This window comes from Mobula hypostoma, chromosome 7 (genome assembly GCF_963921235.1).
Source record: "Mobula hypostoma chromosome 7, sMobHyp1.1, whole genome shotgun sequence".
Lineage (NCBI taxonomy): Eukaryota > Metazoa > Chordata > Chondrichthyes > Myliobatiformes > Myliobatidae > Mobula > Mobula hypostoma.
The window spans coordinates 187,052,240-187,078,913 of record NC_086103.1 but is presented as its reverse complement, the minus strand read 5'-3'; the positions used below and the strand labels follow the sequence as shown (position 1 = coordinate 187,078,913).

At 47.6% G+C, this 26,674-nt stretch overlaps 1 protein-coding gene across 1 annotated transcript in view; it reads right to left on the bottom strand.

Moving 5' to 3' along the window:
• Positions 1–26,221, bottom strand: part of slc6a7 (solute carrier family 6 member 7) — a 77,945-nt gene extending 51,724 nt beyond the window's left edge. Inside the window, exon 1 of the mRNA XM_063054792.1 lies at positions 25,735–26,221. Within this exon, the coding sequence (XP_062910862.1) occupies positions 25,735–25,818 (84 nt within the window). The 5' untranslated portion in view covers positions 25,819–26,221. The remainder of the gene's footprint in view (positions 1–25,734) is intronic.
• Between the last annotated feature and the right edge of the window lie 453 nt (positions 26,222–26,674).

Genomic DNA, 26,674 nt, shown 5'->3' with positions numbered 1-26,674 from the left:
CCCTTTACGTGCGGTATGTGTAACCAGTTCTCCAGGTGACGTCAACGGTGACCCGTGTTTTAGCAACTGGGACATTCCAAAACCACTACTGCCCCGGTGGATCCATGCCTTCATCACAGATCATCCCCACAGCAACAGTCTCACATAGAACAGTACGGCACAACGCAGGCCCCCACGATTTTGTGCCAACCATCTAACCTACTTAAAGATCAATCGAACTCTTCCCTCCCACATATCCTCCATTTCTCTATCATCCATGTGCCTATCTAAGGGTCTCTTAAATGTCCCTGATGCATTTGCCTTTACCACCACCCCAGCAGGGCATTCCACACTCCCACCACTCTCTGTGTAAAGAACTACCTCTGAATTCCACCCCTCTAAACTTTCCGCCCTGGGTAAGTCTCTGGCTGTCCACTTGATCTATGCTTCTTATCATTCCGTACGCCTCCATCAAGTCACCTCTCATCCTCCTTCACTCCAAAGAGAAAAGCCCCAGCTCGCTCAACCTCTCCTCAAAACACATTCTCTCTAATCCAGGCAGCATCCTGGCAAATCTCCCCTGCACCCTCTCTAAAGCTTCCACATCCTTCCTATAATGGGGTGACCAGAACTGAACACAATATTCCAAGTGTGGTCTAACCAGAGTTTTAGAGAGCTGTGACATTACCTCACGGCTCTTGAATTCAATCCCCTGAATTACACCATCTTAACCACCCTATCAACCTGAACGTCAACTCTGGGGGAATCTGTGGACATAGACCCCCAAATCCCTCTGTTTCTCCATTTCTGTCATTAACCCTGAATTCTGCCTTCAGATTTGACATTCCAAAGTGAATCACATCGCGCTTTTCCAGGTTGACTCTACTGTATTTGTCACCTGTCAGCCCAGCTCTGCATCCTGCCAGTGGCTCATTGTAACCAACTTTGACTTTCAGTGGGCGTGGACCCCAAGATCCACTCTGCTAGGAATCAGGGTTCAAGTTTAATCCATTAGCCTTGTACTCTGCTTTCAAGTTTGACATATCAGGGAGCTCCACCCCATCCTCTCCATCCCTCCCTGCAATCTAAAGCCCGTCTTTTTTTCCCTGTCCAGTCTCCCCGGCCAGACGCACAAAATGCTTCTCCCCCACAGACGCTGCCTGACTTGTGGAGCGTTTCCAACATTCCCAGCAAGATGGGTTAGCCATTTCAACACAATGAACCCACTTCATTGGCACCGGGTGGACCCAGCGGGTCAGGGAAATAGATAGTCAATGTTTCGGGTTGAGACCCTTCACCTGGACCGTCTGGATGGCGACAAATGGACACCTTTGAAGGGCGATTCTTCAAAGCAAGTGGCGTCTATCACTAAGGACCCCTGTCATCCAGGCCATATTATCAATGTACATGTATCTCGGGTAATGATGAGTTTGAGTACAGAGAGGAAATTAAGAACTTGGTGGCATGGTGCGAAGACAATAACCTATCCCTCAACGTCAGCAAGATGAAGGAATTGGTTGTTGACTTCAGAAGGAGTAGCGGACCGCACGACCCAATTTACATCGGTGGTGCGCAAGTGGAACAGGTCAAAAGCCTTAAGTTCCTCAGGGTCCATATCACAAATGACCTGACTCGGTCCAACCAAGCAGAGTTCACTGCCAAGAAGGCCCACCAGCGCCTTTACTTCCTGAGAAAGCTAAAGAAATTTGGCCTGTCCCCTAAAACTAATTTTAACTGTTTTTAATATCTTTAATGTTTAATATTTGTAATCCAGGGAGCGGGAAGCACAGAATCAAATATCACTGTGATGATTGTACGTTCTAGTACCAATTGTTTGGTGACAATAAAGGATAAAGTAAAGTAAAGCATACAGTGAAGTGTGATGTCAGTGTTACCCCACGCTCCAAAGGATGCCCACCAGTGTCGTCACACATTCCGGCACCACCAGGATATGTTGATAGTGTTGAGCAGAACTACAACAAAACCAGGAAACAACAGCAGAACAAGCCCTTTCCCACCCACTCACATGTAGTCATTGTCCCCAGACTCACAGACAAGCCGGCCCAGGACGTGCCCTCTTCTCATTGCTACCATCAGGGAGAAGGGTCCAGGAGCCTGAAGACACACACTCAATGTTTCAGGAACTGCTTCTTCCCCTCCACCACCAGATTTCTGAGCGGTCCATGAACCCATGTACACTACCTAAATATTCTGTTTTCTATATTTGCTCTCTTTCATATTTTATATATATGCACACACCAATAAATATAACCATTTATCGAGCACTTTTCACACAAACAATGTAGTTCAAAGAGCTTTACAATGGGATAAAGTGCAAACATGAAAATTGACTATTTTCTAAATGGAGAGAAAATACTAAAAAGTGAGGGACAAAGGAACTTGGGAGTCTTTGTGCGGGATTCCCTAAAGGTTAATTTGCAGGCTGAGTGGTGAGGAAGGCAAATTTCAAGAGGACTAGAATATAAAAGCAAGAATGTCATGTTGACTTTACAAAGCACTGGTGAGGCCTCATTTCGAGTATTGTGAGCAGGTCTGGGCCCATTATCTTAGAAAGATAAGTGGAGGCCAAGCCTTTATGTATACTTAAGGCAGAAGTTGATCAGTCAGGGCATGAAGTGATATGGCGAGAAGGCAGAAGATTGGGGCTGAGAGGAAAATTGGATCAGCCATGATGAAATGGTGGAGTGGACTCGATGGGCCAAATGGCCTAATTCTGCTCCTATGTCAATGATAATAAACCTGGTTCTGATTCTGAGCACTCACTTTCTCCAGAGCCACCTCCTTCACAGCTCTGGGATGCAGATCACCTCCTTCCTTAGGATGTACTGCCTCTCTAACTTCCCTGGTATGGTTTTTCATGAACACTGAAGTCCTTTATTCTCCCTGGACCTGTGAGTTTTTGACATATAAGGCAGGCTTTGAACACAAGAGATTCTGCAGATGCTGGAAATCCAGAGCAACACATACACACAATTCTGGAGGACGTAGGTGTGGCAGCTTCTAAGAAGGGGAATAAAGAGTCGATATTTCGGGCTGAAATCCTTCATCGGGCCTGGAAAGGAAGGGGGAGGAAGCCAGGATAAGAAGGTGGAGGGAGGGAGAGAAGTACAAGCAAGAAGGTGAAGGGTGAGACCCAGGGAGGGGGTAAGGTGGATGGGTGGGGGGAAGGGAGAATGAAGTGAGAAGCTGGGAGGTAGTAGGTAGAAGAAGTGGGGGCTGAAGAAGGAATCTGATTAGAGAGGACAGTGGACCCATGGGAGAACGGGAAGGAGGTGGGAAACCAGAGGGAGGTGATGGGCGGGTGAGGAAAAGAGGAGGGGTAACAGGGAACCAGAATGGGGAATGGGAAAACGAGAAGGGGGAGGATTGCTAAGTTACCAAATGTTGGAGAAGTTGACATTCATGCAATCAGGTTGGATATCTCTGGATGGAGTTTCTTCCCCCTTCCTTTCCAGTCCCGATGAAGGGTCTCAGCCCAAAATGTCGACTGGTTATTCCTCTCCAGAGATGCTGCCTGACCTGCTGAGTTTCTCCAGCATTTTGAGTGTGTTGCTCTGAATTTCCAGCATCTGCAGAATCTCTTGTTTATGAGTTTATAAATGTTGTGTTCTATTCCTATTTCTGGCAACTTCATACATCTTTTGATTTAATATTGTTATTAATTTCTCTAGCCAGTCATGATGAATCTCTTTTCCTTTAATGTTCTCATGCTTAAAGGATCATATTTCCTTCAACCAGCGGATAATTTCCTCAGTGGCTAATCTTTACTTGTCACCAAGTGCTCTCCCATTTAACCTCAGCCAAAACTCCCCTCTTCTCTTCAAAGTTCGCTCTTTAGATTTAAGATCCCAGTTTTGCATTGAATCACATCGCTTTGAAACCCAATACAAAAGCATACCCTTAAATGGTTCTTCTCTGTCTAAGGCCTTGACAACAAGACCTTGATTCAATTCTTGCTGTACAAACAAGATCTAAATCAACTCTCTCTAACTGATTTGTAGAGTCATTTACAACACAGAAACGGGCCTTTCTGCCCATCTAGTCTGTGCTGTACTGTTATTCTGGCAAGTCCCATTGACCTGCACATAGACCATAGCTCTTCATACCCTCCCCACTTTTCTTGTACTTCTCCAAATTTCTTTTAATGTTGCAATCCAACCCTCATGCACCACTTCTGCTGGTAGCTCATTCCACACTCACCACCTTCAGAGAGAAGAAGGTTCATTTCAGCTTCCCATTTAATATTTCACTTTCAAAATGTTTAAAACAATATTTCACCTGGAAAAACCCCACTTTCATTTACCCTATCTTTTATTCCTCAACCTACTGATGCAGAAAAGTCTCTTGAACACATTTCATTTTCCTCCTCCAGCTTATAGCAGTAATTTTGAATTCAGAGGTTGATTACCACATTATCTGTTCTGCACACCCTAAATCCTTCATTTATGCTGGCCCCATTAATACCATTAAAATTTTCTCAAAATGCTGGAGGAACTTGGCATCTATGGAGTGGAATGAATAGTGGATGTTTTGGGCCGAAACCCTTCGTCTGGACTGGAAAGGAAGGGGAAGGAAGCTGGAATGAGAACTGGAGGGAGGGAAGGAGGACAAGCTGGCAGGTGATAGGTGAGACCAGCTGAGGGAGAAGATGGGTGGGGGAGGAAGGAGGATGAAGGAAGAAGCTGGCAGGTGATAGGTGGAAGAAGCAGAGGGCTGAAGAGGAAGGAATCTGATAGGAGAGGACAATGGACCATGGGAGAAAGGGAAGGGGGGGGGGACCCAGCGGGAAATGCTGGGCAGATGAGAAGAGGAGTGGGGATGGGAACCAGAATGGACAATGAAGATAGAAGGTTAGAGGCGGTAAAAATTTACCATAACTTCCAGAAACCCATGCTCGTGCCATCAGGTTGGAGGCTACCCAGATGGAATATGAGGTGTTGCTCCTCCAGCCTGAGTGTGGCCTCACCTCAGCAAGACTGCCAGCAACTGCAGTCTCTCATGTGCTTACCGTTACAATTTAGTGGCTTGTAATGAATCCCCATCAATACTTCCTGTCCTTTGCTATTTTTAACGACTCATTAAAAGACAGAAGGCAGCAGGAAGACCCTCCTGGTTGACCAACTACTCCAGTCTCTTGCTCCCTCCTTCTTCCCCTCTCCCTTCATCCTTCTGACCATGGGAAATGCACCTTCCTCTACGTGCGACAGAGTCAGTGATACTTGCTGCTACCTTGTGTGGGAGAGAATTCCACAGTTTCATCCCCCCTGGGAAATTCCTCCTGATCCTGCGTCTAAACCTTGTTCCACATATCCCGAGGCATAGATCCCTAGTCCTGGAATCCTCAGACAATGGGAAACATCCTCACTGTGCCCAAATTGATCCCAATTCTACACTGGCACTCTCAGAGCAAGATCAATCCTCACCATCGCCTTGACCACCGTATCCACCAGCAGAGCTGTCCCAGCTCCTTTGCAAATCCCCCTCTCCTTCCTCAGTGTCCAGCCCCTCGCAATGTCCAGCAGCCACTCTGGAGCCGTCATTCTCTAAGCTCCAAGAGTTCTGGCTGTCCCTCTGCAAATGCTACCTGCCCTCAATGCCATCAATTTTGTCTGCATCGACTCTATTTTTGTCATTTCTGCACTACACTGACCGCAATTTTTATCTTCCCTTCTTGCATCATCTGTCCTCTCCTCAATTCCTTTCAAGGTTCCCATCCCTCAGTACTGCCCCCACCCCCACAATATCACCCTCCCTCAGTGCAGTGTAATACAGTAGGCCTGTTTTAGGACCCTAGCTTCTGGAGTAGAACACTAAGTTCTGGCACTTTGAGTTGGAGACTTCCAATGTTCTCAATGTGCAAAGTCGGCCTCGTAATCTGTTTGGAATGGAGAATAACCGGTTCAAGAGAAATCTGTGACAGCATCAAAGTGCTCCAAAGAAGGCAGCACCGTGAGTTATTTTTAATTCTTTCCACAGCAGCGTGTCGTCTGCTTAATTTCTTGTTCGGGATCACTGACATCACCACCCAGTGAAGAACTTCCATTCCATGGGGATGTAGATGTAACATGGAACATTGGAACTCGTTGCATCTGGTGTGGGGCGGGAGGGGGTCACTACACAGGACCAGAAAAACCTGCAGAGAGTTGTTAACTCAGCTGGCTCCCGGCCTCCCAGAATCAAGGACACCTTCGAAAGAAGGTGCCTCGACAAGGCGGCATCTATCACGAAGGAACCTCACCATCCAGCAGACACCCTTTTCTCATCACTTCTATCAGGGAGGGGGTACAGGAGCCCGAAGACAAACATTCAGTGTTTTAGAAACACTCCACCATCAGATTTCCGAACAGACAATGAACGCATGATCACCACCTCAAGATTTCTACTCTCTATTTATCAATTATAGGCCAAGAATATAAAAGTAAAGATGTAATGTTGAGGCGTTATAAAGCACTGGTGAGGCCTCACTGAGAGCATTGTGAGCAGTTTTGGGCCCTTTATCTTAGAAAGGATGTGCTGACATTGGAGAGGGTTCGAAGGAGGCTCACGAAAATGATTCCAGGATTGAATGGTTTGTCACATGCAGAGCATTTGATGGATCTGGGCCTGTATTCACTAGAATTCAGAAGAATAAGCGGTGTCCTCATTGAAACCTATCAAAGGATGAAAGGCCTCGATAGAGTGGGTGAGGAGAGGATGTTTCCTATGGTGGGAGAGACTAAGACCAAGGATACAGCCTCAGAATACAGGGGTGTCCTTTTAGAACAGAGATAAGGAAGAATTTCTTCAGCCAGAAGTGGTAAATCTGTGGAATTCTTTGCCCGAAGCAGCTGTGGACTCCAAGTCTTTATGTATATTTAGGGCAGAGGTTGATAGATTCTTGATTGGTCAGGGCCTGAATTAATGAGGTGCTTATTGAAAACTTTGCTTCAGTATTCACTACAGAAAAGGATCTTGGCAATTGTAGGAATGTCTTAAGGCAGACTGAAAAGCTTGAGCATGTAGATATTAAGAAAGAGGATGTGCTGGAGCTTTTGGAAAGCATCAAGTTGGATAAGTCACCGGGACCGGATGGGATGTACCCCAGACTACTGTGGGAAGTGAGGGAGGAGATTGTTGCTTCTCTGGCAATGACCTTTGCATCATCAATGAGGACGGGAGAGGTTCCGGAGGATTGGAAGTTTGCAGATGTTGTTCCCTGATTCAAGAAAGGGAGTAGAGATAGTCCAGGAAATTATAGACCAGTGAGTCTTACCTCAGTGGTTGGTAAGTTGATGGAGAAGATCCTGAGAGGCAGGATTTATGAACATTTGGAGAGGCATAATATGATTAGGAATAGTCAACATGGCTTTGTGAAAGGCAGGTCATGCCTTACGAGCCTGATTGAATTTTTTGAGGATGTGACTAAACACATTGATGAAGGTAGAGCAGTAGATGTAGTGTATATGAATTTCAGCAAGGCAGTTGATAACATACCCCATGCAAGGCTTATTGAGAAAGTAAGGAGGCATGGGATCCAAGGGGAGATTGTTTCGTGGATCCAGAACTGGCTTGCCCACAGAAGGCAAAGAGTGGTTGTAGACGGGTCATATTCTGCATGGAGGTCAGTGACCAGTGGTGTGCCTCAGGGATCTTTTCTGGGACCCCTACTCTTCGTGATTTTTATAACAGACCTGAATGAGGAAGTGGAGGAATGGGCTAGTAAATTTGCTGATGACACAAAGGTTGGGGGTGTTGTGGATAGTGTGGAGGGCTGTCAGAGGTCACAGTGGGACATTGATAGGATGCAAAACTGGGCTGAGAAGTGGCAAATGGAGTTCATCCCAGATAAATGTGATGTGGTTCAGTTTGGTAGATCAAATATGATGGCAGAATATAGTATTAATGGTTAGACTCTTGGCAGTGTAGAGGATCAGAGGGTCTTGGGGTCCGAGTCAATAGGACACTCAAAGCTGCTACACAGGTTGACTCCGTGGTTAAGAAGACATACGGTGCATTGGCCTTCATCAATCGTGGGATTGAGTTCAAGAGCCAAGAGGTAATGTTGCAGCTATATAGGACCCTGGTCAGATCCCACTTGGAGTACTGTGCTCAGTTCTGGTCACCTCACTATACAAGGATGTGGAAACCATAGAAAGGGTGCAGAGGAGATTTACAAGGACGTTGCCTGAATTGGGGATCATGCCTTATGAGAATAGGTTGAGTGAACTCGGCCTTTTCTCCTTGGAGCGATGGAGGATGAGAGTTGACCTGATAGAGAGATAAGATGATGAGAGGCATTGATCACGTGGATAGTCAGAGGCTGAAACGGCTAGCATGAGAGGGCACAGTTTTAAGGTGCTTAGAAGTAGGTACAGAGGAGATGTCAGGGGCACATTTTTTTATGCAGAGTGTAGTGAGTGCATGGAACAGGCTGCTGGTGACGGTGGTGGAGGCGGATACGATGGGGTCTTTTAAGAGACTCCTGGACAGGTACATGGAGCTTAGAAAAATAGAGGGCTATGGGTAACTCTCAGTAATTTCTAAGGTAAGGACATGTTCGGAACAGCATTATCGGCCAAAGGGCCTGTATTGTGCTGTAGGTTTTCTATATTTCTATGAAGGGATGTGGGGAGAAGGCAAGAGATTGCGGCTGAGAGGGAAAGTGGGTCAGTCAGGATGAAATTGCGGAGCACACTTGATGGGCCAAATGGCCTAAATCTGCTCCTATAGTTTATGGTCTTATATAGGCCGAAATCATCTGCCCTTCGACTACCAGTTAAGTCTGTTAAACCAAGGAGTTCAGGAAGGGGAAGTTGAGGAAACACCCAACTGTCCTCTTCGAGGGAAGAGTAATCAGCCTCAAGTTCCTGGGTGTCATCATCTTTGAGGATCTACCCTGGGCCCAACACATCGATGTATTTACCAAGAAGACATGCCAGCAGATGTATTTCATCGGCACACTGAGGAGCTTTGGTATCTCACCGAAAACTGTGGCTGCTTGAAAGTGGCTACACAGGTCGATAGAGCGGTTCAAAAGGTTTGTGGAATGTTTGCTTTTGTTAGTCACGGAGTTGAGTTCAAAAGTCAAGAGGTTATGTTGCAACTTTACAGAACTCCTGTTAGGCCACACCTGGAGTATTGCACACAGTTCAGACCATAGTGTTGAATGCTGAGCTGTAGTCAATAAGGGCAAGTGGCCAAGTGGTTAAGGCATTGGACTAGTGATCTGAAGGTTGTGAGTTCGAGCCCCAGCTGAGGTGATGTGTTGTGTCCTTGAGCAAGGCACTTAATCACACATTGCTCTGCGATGACACTGGTGCCAAGCTGTATGGGTCCTAATGCCCTTCCCTTGGACAACATCGGTGTCGTGGAGAGGGGAGACTTGCAGCATGGGCAACTGCTGGTCTTCCATACAATCTTGCCCAGAGTGAAGACTTTCCAGGCACAGATCCATGGTCTCACAAGACTAATGGATGCCTTTACTTTAGTCAATGAAGAGCATCCAGATATGCATCTTCACTGCGCAGAAGTTCCAGAGCTGAGTGAAGAGCCTATGAAATATTGACCTGTTGTGATGGTTGGCAAATTCGAGTCTCTCCTGAGGCAGGAATTGATAAGCTTCATGACCAACGTCTCGAAGTATTTCATCACAACTGAAGTAAGTGCTCCCGGGGAATAGACATTGAGGTAGGTTAGCTCATTCGTTTTGGGCATTGATATGACTGAAGCCTGCTGGAAGCAGGTGGGTATCTCATTGCTGAAGTGAGAGGCTGAACATGTCATTAAACACGTCGGCCAGCTGAGCAGCTCAGGTCTTCAGAACTCAGCTAAGTGCCCTGTCTGGGCCAGGTGATCTCCCTGGGTTCACCCTCCTGAAGGATTCTCTCATGTCAGCCTCAGAGACTGAAATCACAGGGTCATCAGGGGATGTGGGAGTTTGTGAAGTTGCTTCCATGTTTTGTCAGTCAAAGTGAACGCAAAAGGCATTGAGCTCATCTGGGAGTGAAACGTTACTGTACCTATGTTGTTTGGTTTCACTTTGTGGCAGGTGATAGCATTCAAGTCTTGCCAGAGCAGTCAATTCACGTTTGGTCCTGAATCGCCATTTCACCTGTAAAATGGCTTTTCAGAGATTGCACCTCTTGTATCTAACTTGCTCACCAGACCAGAACGCCTCTGATCTGCCCTCAGCAGATTGGCATCTCATGGTTCATCCAGGGCTTACGTTTGGGGAAGACTCTGAGTGATTTTGTGGGGACACACTCATCCACAAGGGTCTTTATGAAGTCCATCACAACCATGACCTGCTTTCCCATGATCCAGCCACGATATTCAACAATGAGAATTCACACGGGTCAGCGGCATTTGTTTAAAAGCAGAGCGTCGCAAGCATTTGGACGTTCCGGAGGCCCAATCAGCGGTGGGAGCAGGGCACAGCAAAATAAATAAAAGAACAGAAGGGACAAGCAAGGTGGTATTGTCCGGATAGCCATTGTTGGGAGTAGGTAAATGGTGAGAGTAGGAGGGTCAGGCTTAGGCTCAAAGGAGGCTTCAGCACGAAGGAGGTGTTGGCTCTGGGTAATTTTCTGTTAAGGTTCCCTTTTGTCTCTCTTACAATTCCTACTGTAGTAAATGGACATCATGTGTTCTTCATGCTGGATGTTGGAGTCCTGGGAGACCCAGAGTCTCCCGGGGAGCTACATCTGCGTGAAGTGCATCCGGCTGCAGCTCCTTGGAGACCGTGTTAGGGATCTGGAGCAGCAGCTGGATGACCTTCGGCTTGTACGGGACAGTGAGGAGATAATTGATCAGAGTTACAGGGAGGTAGTCACCCCGAAACTGCAGGAGGCGAGTAGCTGGGTGACTGTCAGGAGAAATGGAAATGTGAATAGGCAGTTAGAGCAGAGCATCCCTGTAGCAATTCCCCTCAATATACCGCTCTGGTTACTGTTGTGGGGGTGACCTCTCAGGGGAATGCCACGGAGACCAGGTTACCGGCACTGAGCGTGGGTCCGTGGTGCAGAAGGGAAAGAGGGAGAAGAGGGGAGTGGTAGTGATAGGGGACTCAATAGTCAGGGAACAGACAGGAGATTCTGTGGGCGTGAACAGGACACCCGGATGGCATGTTGCCTCTCAAGTGCCAGGGTCAGGGATGTCTCGGATCGCATCCACAGCATTTTAAAGAGGGAGGGAGAACATATTGGTACCAATGACATAGGAAGGAAAAGCAATGAGGTCCTGAAGAGAGAATTTAGAGAGTGCTGAGAAGCTGGTGCAGAGGGCAGGGCTTCATGGTCTTCAGTCATTGGGATCTCTACTGGGAGACTTATGACCTGTACAAAAGTGATGGGTTGCACCTGAGCCCAAGGGGACCAATATTCTCACGGGCAGGTTTGTTAGAGCTATTGAGGAGGGTTTAAACTAATTTGGCAGGAGGATGGGAACCAGAACAAAGGGACTCAGGATAGGATGGATGGTAAAAAAATCAAAGATACCATGGAATCAGACTGTCAGGAAGGGCAGGCAGATGATAGGACAAAATTGCAGCCAGCAGGGTGAGTATTGGTGTATTAGGGATGCAGAATCAGAAAGGGTAGCAAATACAGTACTCAAAGTGTTATATCTGAATGCACGGAGTATAAGAAATAAGGTGGATGATCTTGTTGCACTATTACAGATTGCCAGGTATGATGTTGTGGCCATCACTGAATCGTGGCTGAAGGATGGTTGTAGTTGGGAGCTGGATGTCCAAGGTTACACATTATATCGGAGGGACAGGAAGGTAGGCAGAGGGGGTGGTGTGGCTCTGCTGGTAAAGAATGGCATCAAATTAGTGGGGAAGATGTGACATAGGATCAGAAGATGTTGAATCCCTCTGGGTGAGTTAAGAAACTGCAAGGGTAAAAGGACCTTGGTGGCAGTTATATACAGGCCCCCCAATAGTGGCTGGGATGTGGACCATAGATTAGAAAAGACGTGTCAAAAGGGCAATCAAGTCAAGTCAAGTCACTTTTTATTGCCATTTTGACCGTAACTGCTGGTACAGTACACAGTAAAAACGAGACAACGTTTTTCAGGACTATGGTGAAACAATACAAAAACTACACTGAACTACGTAAAGCAACACAAAAACTACACTAGACTACAGACCTATCCAGGACTGCATAAAGTGCACAAAATAGTGCAGGCATTACAATAAATAATAAACAAGAGAATAGGCACAGTAGAGGGCAGTAGGTTGGTGTCAGTCCAGGCTCTGGGTATTGAGGAGTCTGATGGCTTGGGGGAAGAAACTGTTACATAGTCTGGTCGTGAGAGCCCGAGTGCTTCGGTGCCTTTTGCCAGATGGCAGGAGGGAGAAGAGTTTGTATGTGGGGTGCGTGGGGTCCTTCATAATGCTGTTTGCTTTACGGATGCAGCGTGTGGTGTAAATGTCTGTAATGGCGGGAAGAGAGACCCCGATGATCTTCTCAGCTGACCTCACTATCCGCTGCAGTGTCTTGCGATCCGAGATGGTGTAATTTCCGAACCAGGCAGTGGTGAAGCTGCTCAGGATGCTCTCAATACAACCTCTGTAGTATGTGGTGAGGATGGGGGGTGGGAGATGGACTTTTCTCAGCCTTCGCAGAAAGTAGAGACACTGCTGGGCTTTCTTTGCTATGGAGCTGGTGTTGAGGGACCAGGTGAGATTCTCCGCCAGGTGAACACCAAGAAAAATTGGTGCTGTTAACGATCTGTACGGAGGAGTCGTCGATGTTCAGTGGAGAGTGGTCACTCCGTGTCCTCCTGAAGTGGTAGTCATGGGAGATTTTAACATGCAGGTTGATTGGGGAAATCAGTTTGGCAATGGATCTCAAGAGAGTGAGTTTGTTGAGTGCCTATGAGATGGCTTTTTAGAGCTGTTGTTATTGAGCTGATTACGGGATCAGCTATAATGGATTGGGTGTTATGTAAAGAACCAGAGGCGATAAGGGAGCTTAAGGTAAAAGAACCCTTAGAGGACAGTGATCATAATGTGATTGACTTCAACTTGAAATTTGATAGGGAGAAAGTAAAGTCTGATGTACAGTATTTCAGTGGAGTAAGGGAAATTGCAGTGGTATGACAGAGGAGTTGGCCAAAGTAAATTGGAAGGAGCTGCTGGCAGGGACGTCAGCAGAGCAGCAATGGTGTGTGTTTCCGGATAAAATGAGGAAGGTGCAGGACATCTGTATTCCAAATATGAAGAAATACTCAAATGGCAAAATAGTACAACCATAACTGACAAGGGAAGTCAAAGCTAATGTAAAAACAAAAGAGAGGGCATACAACAAAGCAAAAATTAGCGGGAAGACGGAAGAATTAGAAAGCTTTTAAAAATCTACAGAGAGCAACTAAAAGAATCGTCAGAAGGAAAAAGATGAAATATGAAAGCAAGCTAGCAACTAATAAAAATAACAAAGTGGATAGTAAAATCTTTTTCAGGCAAGTAAAAAATAAAAGAGGTATGAAAGTGGATATAGGGCCACTAGAAAAGGAGGCAGGAGAAATAATAATGGAGAACAAGGTGATGGCAAATGAACTAAATGAGTATTTTGCATCACTTTTCACTGTGGAAGACACTAGCAGTGCCAGATGTTGAAGGGTGTGAGGGAAGAGAAGTGAGTGCAGTTACTATTACAAGGGAGAAGGTGCTGAAAAAGTTGAAAGACATAAGGGTGCATAAGTCACCCGGACCAGATGAACTGCACCCTAGGGTTCTGAAAGAGATATCATTAGAAGTTGTGGAGGCATTGGAAATATTCTTTCAAAAATCATTGGACTCTGGAATGGTGCCAGATGACTGGAAAATGGCAAATGTTACTCCACTCTTTAAGAAGGGAGGAAGGCAGCAGAAAGGAAATTATAGACCAGTTAGCCTGACCTCAGTGGTTGGGAAGATGTTGGAGTCAATTGTTAAGGATGAGATGATGGAGTACTTGCTGACACAGGACAAGATAAGACAAAGTCAGTATGATTATTAAGGGAAAACCCTGCCTGACAAACCTGTTGGAATTCTTTGAGGAGATTACAAGTAGGATGGATAAAGGGGATGTAGTGGATGTTGTATATTTGGACTTTCAGAAGGCCTTTGACAAGGTGCCGCACATGAGGCTGCTTACCACATTAAGAGCCCATGGTATTACAGGAAAGTTACTGGCATGGTTAGGGCATTGGCTGATTGGTAGGAGGCAATGAGTGGGTATAAAAGGATCCTTTTCTGGTTGGCTGCCAGTGACTAGTGGTGTTCCACAGGGGATGGTGTTGGGACCACTTTTTTTTGTGCTGTATATCAATGATTTAGATGATGGAATAGATGGCTTTGTTGCCAGGTTTACAGATGATATAAGGATTGGTGGAGAGGCAGGTAGTGTTGAGGAAACAAGTAGGATGCAGAAGGACTTAGACAGATTAGGAGAATGGACAAGAAGTTAGCAAATGAAATACAATGTTGGAAAATGCATGGTCATGCACTTTGGTAGTAGAAATACACGTGCAGACTATTTTCTAAACAGGGAGGAAATCCAAAGATCTGAGATGCAAAGGGACTTGGGAGCCCTTTTGCAGAACACCTTAAAGCTTAACTTGCAGGTGGAGTCGGTGGTGAGGAAGGCAAATGCCATGTTAGCATTCATTTCAAGAGGTCTAGAATACAAGAGCATTGATGTGATACTGAGGCTTTATAAGGCACTGGTGAGGCCTCACCTTGAGTGTTGTGAACAGTTCGGGGCTCTTCATCTAAGAAAAGATGTGCTGGCATTGGAGAGGGTTCAGAGGAGGTTCACAAGGATGATTCCGGGAATGAAAGGTTTATCATACAAGGAACCTTTGATGGCTCTGGGTCTGTACCCACTGGAATTTAGGAGGATGAGGAGGGATCTTATTGAAACCTTTCGGATGTTGAAAGGCCTAGAAAGAGTAGATATGGAAAGGATGTTTCCCATGGTGGGAGAGTCTAGGACAAGAGGGTACAGCCTCAGGTTAGAGGGGCATTCATTCAAAACAGAGATGCGGAGATTCAGAGTATGGTGAAATTGTGGAATTTGTTACCACAGGCTGCTGTGGAGGCCAGGTCGTTGGATGTATTTAAGGCAGACATTGACTGGTTCTTGATTGGCCACAGAATCAAAGGTTATGGGGAGAAGGCTGGGGAGTGGAGCAGAGGAGGGAAAAAGGATCAGCCATGATTGAACGGCGGAGCAGACTTGATGGGCCAAATGGCCTAATTCTGCTCCTGTGTCTTATGGTCTTAGGACATATTCGTTCAGATCCTCTGATGAACATGGCCCTGTCCACCAACTGAAAGCAATCCCGTAGTCACTCCTCTGCCTTGCACAGCCATCTCTGTTATCTGTACCTCCAGAGGCTTGCTCTTTAGTGTCTGCCTATATGCAGCTAGGAGAAAGGCAGCCAGATGATCAGATTTCCCAAAACCTGGTCCGGTTATGGTCTGGTACACATTCCTGATGGTCATATAGTAGTGATTAGGTGCTTTCACAGATCCTCTGGTGCTTAGTGGGTGTGCTGATGGTAAATGGGAAGACTTTAGGGTAGGCAGTTTCTTGTTTGGTAATCGTGGCACTCAGTGCATCAAATGCCTCGTGGACATCAGCCTTTAGTGGTCCATCAACTGCCGTCAGGATCACAGAGGAGAACTCTCTCGGTAAGCAGAATGGTGGGCACTACATCTGACTCCGTGAAGAGTTTATTATGAAGCATAGCCCCACACCTCTTGCCTTCCCCAAATGTTCTGTAGTTCAATTGAGAACCTGTTGGGCTGGATTGCCATATCAGGTGTGTCTGGAATGATCAATCTCTCCGTGAAACGCAGAATACAGCAATCCCTCATTTCCCTCCAATACAGCCATCTTGCCTTTTGCTCCTCTATCTTGCCCTCCAGTGGCTGTATTAGCCAGCAATATGCTACAGAGAGGTAATTTGGAGCAAATTTCACGACATATGCCAGTGATATTAAACCAGGCTTTGAAATCCAGCCTGGCACCCTTTCTTTCAGCAATGGCCAGCCTTCAAGGTACGGTACAGTACTTGCATTCCTGACAGTCAAGTTCGCCAAATCTTTCAGGAGATTATAAAATCACTAGTGCGTTCAGACGGATCGAAAGTATATTTCTTAAAGGGAAATTACAGACTGCAGATCACAGCAATAACGATCAGAATATGTATAACCACACCAAAGACCCCTACTGTTTTAGGAATAGTTTCTTCCCTTCTTCCATCAGATTTGTGACCGGACCATGAACCTATGGACACTACCTCACTGTCTTCATAAAACAAAAGAGATTCTGTAGATGCTGGAAATCCAGAGAAACACACACAAATTGCTGGAGGCACTCAGCAGGTCAGGCAGCATCTGTGGAGGAGTGCTGAGACCCTTCTTCAGGACTGCAAAGTAAAAGGGAAACCGGCAGAATAAAAAGGTGGGGGGGGCGAGGAAGGAGGATAGCTAGAATGTGATAGGTGAAGCCAGGGAGTTGAGAAAGGTAAAGGGCTGGGGAAGAAGGAATCTGACAGGAGAGCAGTGTGGACCATGGGATAAAGGGAAGAAGGAGGCACGAAGGAGAGGTGACAGGCAGGTGAGCAGAAGGGGTAACAGGCCATAGAAGGGAAAAGAAGAAGAGGGAAGGGAAAATAATTTACCATAAGGAGAAATCGATGTTCATGCCATCAGGCTGGAGGCTTCCCAGATGGAATGTGAGGTGTTGCTCCTCCACCCTGAGGGTGGCCTCAACATGGCACAAGAGGAAGCCCTCTTCCAGAATGAGGGGTCACAGTTTGAGGATAAAGGGGAAGCCTTTTAGGACCGAGATTGGGAAAAAGCTCTTCACACAGAGAGTGGTGAATCTGTGGAATTCTCTGCCACAGGAAACTGTTGAGACCAGTTCATTGGCTATATTTAAGAGGGAGTTAGATATGGCCCTTGTGGCTAAAGGGATCAGGGGGTATGGAGAGAAAGCAGGTACAGGGTTCTGAGTTGGATGATCAGCCATGATCATAATAAATGGCGGTGCAGGCTCGAAGGGCCAAATGGCCTACTCCTGCACCTATTTTCTATGTTTCTATGTTTCTAGACCAATATGTTGGAACAGGATTGGGGATAGGAATTAAGATGTCTAGCCACCAGGAAATTCCATTTTTAGCAGATGGAACAGAGGTGCTTGACAAACCATTTACCTAATTTACGTTGGGTCTCACCAATGAAGAGGAGGCCGTAGCGGGAGCCCCAGATACAATTTTGCAGATTTTCAGGTCCAGTGTTGCCTCACCCAGGGGAAGTGTCTGAGGCCCTGAATGGAGGTGAGAGCCAAGCGTAGCATCTCCCTTGCTAGCAGGGATTTCACTCTCTTTATGCACTAATTTAATTTTTATTTATTACTTACCTGCTACGTATTTTAGTCCTTGGATGGAAAATCCTACAAAGTGTAGTGGGCATGTCCCAATCCATCATGGGTAATGCCCTCCCCTCCCCACATGAAGTGCTGTCCCGGGAAATCAGGGTGCCCCACCACCCAGGGCCATAAGACCATACGGTGTAGGAGCAGAATTAGGCCATTTGGCCCATCGAGTCTGCTCTGCCATTTCATCAAGGCTGATCCAATTTTCCTCTCAGCCCCAATCTCCTGTCTTCTCCCTCGTATCCCTTCATGCCCCGACCAATCAAGAATCTATCAACCTCTGCCTTAAGTACATATAAAGACGTGCTCTCCACAGCTGCCTGTGACAACAAATTCCACAGATTCACTGCTCTCTGGCTAAAAAAAATTCCTCTTCATCTCCATTCTAAATTGATGCCCCTCAATTCTGAGGCTGTGTTCCGCTCTCTTCTCACAGGAAGAAGGTAGAGGTGCCGCAGAACCCACAGCATCAGGTTCAGGAACAGTTACTTCCCCTCGACCATCAAGCTCCTGACCCAAAGGGCATAACTCCCCTCAACTTCATTTGACCCATCACTGAATGTTCCCACAACCAATGGGCTCAACTTTCAAGGACTCTTCATCTTATGTTCTCGATATTTATTGCTTGTTTATTTATTATTATTGTTTCTTATTTTGTGTTTGCACAGTGTGTTGTCTTCTGCACTCCAGTTGGACTCCCTAGTTGGGCAGTCTTTCATTGATTCTGTTTTGGGTAATATTCTATAGATCTGTTGAGTATGCCCACAAGAAAATGAATCTCATGGTTGTATATGGTGACATATTTGTACTTTGATGATAAAATATATTTTTAAACCTTATTTATACAGTGGATTCTGGTTAATTGGAGAAGCCGCTTATTTGGGACAAAATCAAATAATTAAGATAGCCGGGATTTCCTTTGTTTATTTGGGACACTATGCTGGTTAATTGGGACGAGACTTGCTGAACAGTTTCTAATTAGTGTCAGCTGTGTGTTTGTGTTCAAAAAACAGTGAATCTTGTTACTAATACTACTGCCACAAAAAATAAATTTCATGAAATATTTCAGTGATAATGAACCTGATTCTGATATGTCAGAATGGGAAAGGGAAATCAAATTTAAGTGGGTGACTATCAGAAAATCTGACTTTTTGTCAGTGATAACAAACCGGATCGAATGCAGCCTACACTGTAATCACGCCCCAACTTTGCCTACGCCATATCAACGACTGCATTGGTGCTGCTTCCTGCACCCAGGCTGAGCTCATCGACTCCTTCAACTTTACCTCCAAATCTCACCCAACCTTCAAATTTACATGATCCATTTCCGGCACTTCCCTCCCCTTTCTCAATCTCTCTGTCTCTATCTGTGCAATAATAATAGAGTTGCTGCTGTGATGGGAGATTCTAACTTTCCTAATATTGATTGGCATCTCAATAGCACAAGGAATTTAGATGGGGTGGAGTTTGTTAGGTGTGTTCAGGAAGGTTTACTGACACAATATGTAGATAAGCCAACTACAGGAGAGGCTGTACTTGATCTGGTATTGGGAAATGAACCTGGTCAGGTGTCAGATCTCTCGGTGGGAGAGCATTTTGGAGATAGTGATCACAATTCTATCTCCTTCACCATAGCGCTGGAGAGGGATAGGAGCAGACAATTTGGGAAAAAAAGTAATTGGGGTAGGGGGAAATATGATGCTATTAGGCAAGAATTTGGGAGCATAAATTGGGAGTAGATGTTCTTAGGGAAATGTACGGCAGAAATATGGCAATGTTCAGGGAATATTTGCATGACGCTCTGCATAGGTGTGTTTCATTGAGGCAGGGGAAGGATGTTAGGGCAAAAGAACCATGGTGTACAAAGGATGTAGAAAATCTAGTTAAGAGGAAAAGAAAAGCTTACAAAAGGTTCAAGAAACTAGGTACTATTAGAGCTCTAGAAAATGACAAGGTTGCTAGGAAGGAGCTTAAGAATGGAATTAAGTGAGCCACAAGGTGCCACGAGAAGGCTTTGGTAAGCTGTACTTGATCTGGTATTGAGAAATGAACCTGGTTAAGGAACACCCCAACCCCAAACCCAAGATCCCTATATTCTACAAGTATGTTAAGAGCAAAGAGGATGTGCCATGTGAGAATAGGACCACTCAGGTGCTACAGTGGAGATGAGTGCATGGAGTCAGAGGGGGTAGCGGAGGTACTTAATGAATACTTTGCTTCAGTATTCACCAGGGAAAAAGACTTCGGCAATTGTAGGGATGACTTACACTGGACTGAGATGCTTGAGCATATAGTTATTAAGAAAGAGGACGTGCTGTAGCTTTTGAAAAGCATTAAGTTAGATAAGTCACTGGGACCAGATGAGATATGCCCCAGGCTACTGTGGGAAGCGAGGCAGGAGATTGCTGAGCCTCTGGCGATGATCTTTGCATCATCAATAGGGACAGGAGAAGTACCAGAGGATTGGAGGGTTGCAAATGTTGTTCCCTTGTTCAAGAAAGGGAGTCGAGATAACCTAGGAATTTAGAGACCCATGAGTCTTACTTCAGTGGTGGGCAAGTTATTGGGTAAGATCCTGAGAAACAGGATTTATGAGCCTTTGGAGACACATAATCTGATTAGGGGTAGTCAGCATGGCTTTGTCAAGGGTAGGGCATGCCTTACAAACCTGATTGAATTCTCTGAGGATGTAACAAAACACATTGATGAAGGTAGAGCAGTAGATGTGGTGCATATGGATTTCAGTAAGGCATTTGATAAGGTTCCCCATGTGAGGCTCCTTCAAAAAGAAAGGAGACATGGGATTCAAGGAGACCTTGCCTTGTGGATCCAGAATTGGCTTGCCCACAGAAGGCAAAGAGTGGTTGTAGATGGTTCGTATTCTACATGGAGGTCAGTGACCAGTGGTGTTCTGCAGGGATCTGTTCTGGGACCCCTCCTCTTTGTGATTTTTATAAATGACCTGGATATAGACGTTGGAGGATGGGTTAGTAAGTTTGCTGATGACACAAAGGTTGGGGGTGTTGTGGATAGTCTGGAAGGTTGTCAGAGGTTACAGTGGGACATTGATAGGATGCAAAACTGGGCTGAGAAGTGGCAGATGGAGTTCGACCCAGATAAGTGTGAGGTGGTTCATTCTGGTAGCTCAAATATTATGGCAGAATATAGTATTAATGGTAAGACTCTTGGCAGTGTGGAAGATCAGAGGGATCTTGGGGTCCGGGTCCAGAGGACACTCAAAGCTGCTGCACAGGTTGACAGTGTTGTTAAGAAGGTTTATAGTGTGTTGGCCTTCACCAACCGTGGGATTGAGTTCAAGGTCTGTGAGGTAATGTTACAGCTATATAAGACCTTGGTCAGACCCCACTTGGAGTACTGTGTTCAGTTCTGGTTACCTCACTACAGGAAGGATGTGGATACTATATAAAGAGTTCAGAGGAGATTTATAAGGATGTTGCCTGGATCGGAGGGTGTACCTTATGAGAATAGGTTGAGTGAACTTGGCCTTTTCTCCTTGGAGCGACGGAGGATGGGAGGCAACCTGACAGAGGTGTATAAGATGATGAGAGGCATTGATCGCATGGATAGCCAGATGCTTTTTCCCAGGGCTGAAATGGCTAACACAAGGGGGCATAGTTTTAAGGTGCTTGAAAGAAGGTACTGAGGGGATGTCAGGAGAAAGTTTTTCAGAGGGAGAGAGTGGTGGGTGCGTGGAATACACTGCTGGCAGCGGTGGTGGAAGCGGATACAATAGGGTCTTTTAAGAGAATCTTAGATAGGTGCAAGGTGCTTAGAAAAATAGAGGGCTATGCGGTAGGGAAATTCTAGGCAGTTTTTAGAGTAGGTTACATGCTTGGCACAACATTGTGGGCCGAAGGGCCTGTAATGTGCTGTAGATTTCTATGTTCTACGTTCTATCTCTGTAGAGAGCTTATCTGCTAATATCTTTTATAAACACACGGACTCTCACAGCTACCTGGATTATACCTCTTCCCACTCTGTTTCTTGGAAAAATGCCATCTCCTTCTCTCAATTCCTCCCTCTCTGCTGCATCTGCTCTCAGGATGAGGCTTTTTATTCCAGAACTAAGGAGATGTTCCCCTTCTTCAAAGAAAGGAGCTTTCCTTCCTCCACCACCAATGCTGCCGTCAACCGCATCTCTTCCATTTCGTGCATGTCTTCCCTCACCCCTTCCACCCCTCCCCCCCCACCAGTAATATGGTTCCTCTGGTCCTCACCTCCCACCCCACCAGCCTCTGCATCCAGGACTTCCGCCATCTCCAATGGGATCCCACCACCAAGAACATCTTTCCCTCCCGCCACCACCCCACCATTTTCCACTTTCCATGGGGAGGGTGAAGTTGGTTGGGAGACCACTTCTCCATCTCCATCTGCCCAGAAAAAGCAAGATCTCCCAGTGGCCACCCATTTTAATTCTACTTCCCATTCGCATTCCAATATGTCAGTCCATGGTCTCCTCTAATACTGTGATTAGGCCACACTCAGGTTGGAGGAACAACACCTTATATTTTGTTGGGTAGCCTCCGACCTGATGGCATGAACATCGATTTCTCAAGCTTCAGGTAATTGCCCCCCACCCCTTCACATTCCCCATCCCCTTTTCCCGCTCTCATCTTATCTCCTTTCCTGCCCATCACCTCCCTCTGGTCCTCCTCCAACTTCCCTTTATTCCATGGCCTTCTGTCCTCTCCTATCTGGTTCCCCCTTCTCAGCCCTTCATCTCCTTCACCAATCAACTTCCCAGCTCTTTATTCCATCCCTCCCGCTCTCCCGGTTTCACCTATCACCTACTAGCTTGTACTTATTTCTCCCCTCCCCCACCTTCTTGCTCTGACCTCTCATCTTTTTTCTCCAGTCCTGATGAAGGGTCTCGCCCTGAAACATCAACTGTTTACTCTTTTCCATGGACGCTGAGTTCCCCCAGTATTTTGTGTCTGTTGCTCCGATTCCCAACATCGGCAGATTTTCCTCTCGTTTCTAATTCTGACATGTCGGAATGGTGAATAAGCTCTTCTCGGGCTCCCAGCTGGGCGCAGGGTAGCAGGTACCTGTAGCTGGCCAGAGACCCGAGAAGAGTTTATTGGTCATATATGCCAGAAAAGCACCAGAACCTCATGTCAGAATGGAAATGGAAAGCGGAATTGAAGTGGTTGACACCAGGAGTTCTTGCCTTTTGTTGGTGACAATAAATCTGATTCTGATAAAGTTCTCTGGAATACATTTTTAGGAATCTGTGTCTGAGAGGAATCTGTAAAATTGACTGTATCGAGTCAGTGTTGGTGGTGTGGGTGGGGAACTGAGATGCCCTGGTGTTTTTACAGGGTGAAGCAGAGAGCACAAACGTGCTCTCCTATCTCTGCTGCGATGGGAGTCCTTCACCTGGCAAGAGCTGGTTGGCAAGTCATTGAGCAGGAAATATTTGCAAGCAGGTGTGAAAGAGCTGTCGGAAGAGAGACTGATTGGAGCATTCTTGAAAATTTAGCACAGACCCCACAGAGGCAGAGGGGCTGAATGTTCCACTGAGTGACTGAACAACTGTTGCAAGGATTTGGAACAAATCTGACCCTGAGACATCTGCCGATGTACTGAGTTCAGCCTGTTGCTACTCGTCACGACAGATGGGCTTGTACAGGTCTTGCAGTTGATGTCAGACCCACCCACAGGCACACAAACAGGAACCAGCCAGTGGTTCAACTGGTTTACCCCCACAATTACACTGACGTCTGTCTTGGCCACCAATGAGAATCGAGTCAAGTTCTCTAACCACTTCCTGCGACCCCACCCTTAGCGCCAGCAGCCATTCATAGCCATCCAGCTGAGGAATCAGTACGATCGTTTGGAATCAGATTTGTTATCACCAATATGCTGTATGTTGTGAAGGCATTCTGATTGGAGAGCAGCACTGTGGTATTGGGGGGGGGTCGCTGATGTCACTGCACAGGATGAGAAAGGGCTGCAGGAAGCTGTAAACTCAGCCAGCTCCATCATGGGCACCAGCTTCCCCAGCATGAGGGCATCTTCAAAAGGTGAGGCCTCAGAGAGCTGTCATCCATCATTAAGGACCCTCACCGTCCAGGACGTGGCCATTTCCCATCGCAGTAACCAAGGCACACACTCAACAACTCCTTCCCCTCCACCACCAGGCTTCTGAATGGACAATGAACCCATCAACACTACCTCGCCAGCTAGCTCTCTTTTTCGCTCTACTTATCTATTTATTTTTAAATATATTTTATTACAACCTATAGTAACTTATATGACCTGCACAGCACTGCTGCCACGAAACATCAAATTTGGTTACATACAGTATGCCGGTGATAAACTATCGGATTCTGTACTCGACAGAGAACTGTGACATCTAAATACAACGTATTGTTATATTCCAAACTTTAATTCAGAAGCACAAATTTCATCTCTGCCCTCCCGCCTCATCTCTGTTTCCCCGAGAGTTGTCCAGCTTTCTGTCTGGATTCAGAACATTTGTGGCAGCTGCCCGGGCTCCTGGCTGCTCTCAGAAGTCACAGCAGCTCCCGAGCAGTTTTCACCTGTGTCCCTGGAGAAATGACCAAAGCCATTCCTCCCGGCATGGCTTTGAGAGGAAGCCTCTACTTATATTTCACCAAGGCAGGACAGTAGGGACCGGGAATCCAATATCAATGGTCAAAGATTTTTGTGGCGAATTATCAGTCCTCCCCAGGGGCTGCCTTCTTGGTGAAGATTTTCAGCATCTTCTGCAGTTACGTGAGTGACGCCCAGCTCTCAGATTGACAGAGGCTGCAGCAGAGGGACATCATCCCTCAGACAACAAGATTCAGTGTAGGCCCCTCCAGACCCAGCACAGGATCGGCATCCAGTCCCAGCACCCAGACTCTGTCCCAGCACCCAGACCCTGTCCCGGCACCCAGACCCAGTCAGTCCCAGCACCCAGACCCTGATCTGGCACCCAGTCCCAGCACCCAGACTCTGTCCCAGCACCCCGTTATTCCCAACACCCAGACCCTGACCCAGCACCCAGACCCTGACCCAGCACCCAGACCCTGTCCCAGCACCCAGACCCAGTCAGTCCCGGCACCCAGACCCAGTCAGTCCCAGCACCCAGACCCTGATCTGGCACCCAGTCCCAGCACCCCGACTCTGTCTCAGCACCCCGTTATTCCCAACACCCAGACCCTGTCCCAGCACCCAGACCCTGACCCAGCACCCAGACCCTGACCCAGCACCCAGACCCAGTCAGTCCCAGCACCCAGACCCTGATCCGGCACCCAGTCCCAGCACCCAGACTCTGTCCCAGCACGCAGTCCCAGTCCCAGCACCCAGACCCTGTCCCAGCACCCAGACCCAGTCAGTCCCGGCACCCAGACCCAGTCAGTCCCAGCACCCAGACCCTGATCTGGCACCCAGTCCCAGCACCCCGACTCTGTCTCAGCACCCCGTTATTCCCAACACCCAGACCCTGTCCCAGCACCCAGACCCTGACCCAGCACCCAGACCCTGACCCAGCACCCAGACCCAGTCAGTCCCAGCACCCAGACCCTGATCCGGCACCCAGTCCCAGCACCCAGACTCTGTCCCAGCACGCAGTCCCAGTCCCAGCACCCAGACCCTGTCCCGGCACCCAGACCCAGTCAGTCCCAGCACCCAGACCCTGATCTGGCACCCAGTCCCAGCACCCCGACTCTGTCTCAGCACCCCATTATTCCCAACACCCAGACCCTGTCCCAGCACCCAGACCCTGACCCAGCACCCAGACCCAGTCAGTCCCAGCACCCAGACCCTGATCCGGCACCCAGTCCCAGCACCCAGACTCTGTCTCAGCACCCTGTTATTCCCAACACCCAGCACCCAGTCCCAGTCAGTTCCAGCACCCAGACCCCCGTCCCAGCACCCAGACCCAGTCAGTCCCGGCACCCAGACCCTGTCCCGGCACGGCACCCAGTCCCAGCACCCAGTTATTCCCGCCACCCAGACCCTGATCCGGTACCCAGTCCCAGCACCCAGACCCTGTCCCAGCACTCAGTCCTAGTCCCAGTCCCAGCACATGGTCTGAACACCCAATTCCATTCTTGTTCGCCAGGCTCCTGAACCTCACTCAGTTGAGAGGGATAGTAAATCAGCCATGATGGAATGGTGGAGCAGACTCGATGGGCTGAATGGCCTCATTCTGATCCTATGTCTTACAGTCTCAATACTGAACGGATTCTTCAACTTATAGACTCACCTTCAAGGACTTTACAACTCGTTCTCAGCGTTACTTATTTACTGTTTAAAGCAGGTTTTTGGAGAAAATGGAAATTTTCCTCACCTGAGGAGCCTCGGATGTCTTCCCCTCCTGGTCGGTGCCGTCTGTTCTCTTCATAGAACTGGCCCCTTTTTCGAAGACTCCCATTTAGCAGGGCAGGAGGGTGCTGCTGGTCTCATCCAGGACAGGGACTGAGGCGAGGGGGGAGTCCGGCGGCAGCGAGACAGAGGAAGCTGTCACCCAGCCGGCAGCGGCAGCGGCAGCGGCCCGAGACGAGTGGCTCACCTGGATCTCTCGCTCGTCGCCAGGGATACCAGAAGGAAATACCTGGAGGCCACTATGTTTATCACATCAGGAACAATGCGGAGGGAGGGAAAGTGCTATTCTCACGCACACTCTGCTGGCTCAGCTCTGCGTTTGGTGTCGGCAGAACATCAGAATTGAGAGGCGGGGGGGGAAAGAAAACAAAACAGGTCCCAACACAGCCAGGGCTCACACAGCAACAGGAGGGCCGCCCAGGCACAGGGCAGAGGTGAAAGACCGGACTGACACACCTTCTGTGAGAAAGAGGAAGTGTTGCTGTGTGAGAGAATCGGCACTGAGGGAGGGTCACACTGTGGGAGAGTGGGGCACTGTACAACGGGTTCCTGAGCAGGTTCACTGACACCCCGTCCACCTGTCCATTCTGTGGCCAGGAGTCAGTGTACCATGCGTACACAGAACGTGAGAGGTTTCAGCCCCTGTTTGAGTTTCTCAGGGTGCTGCTGAGGTTCTGGCTGCACTTTAGTCCTTTGCTCCTTGTATACGGGCACCCAGTACAGAAGGGGACAGGTCGTGAGGAGGATCTCCTGGTGGGCTTGGTCCTGGGTCTGGCCAAGATGACCATTCATGGGTCTCGGTGGCGGAAAGTGGAGGCTGCTGCCCGGGACGACCGCCTGCCCCTCTTCTGAGGATACGTCGGTGCCCGTCTGTCCTCGGAGAGGGAGCATGCGGTCGCGATGGG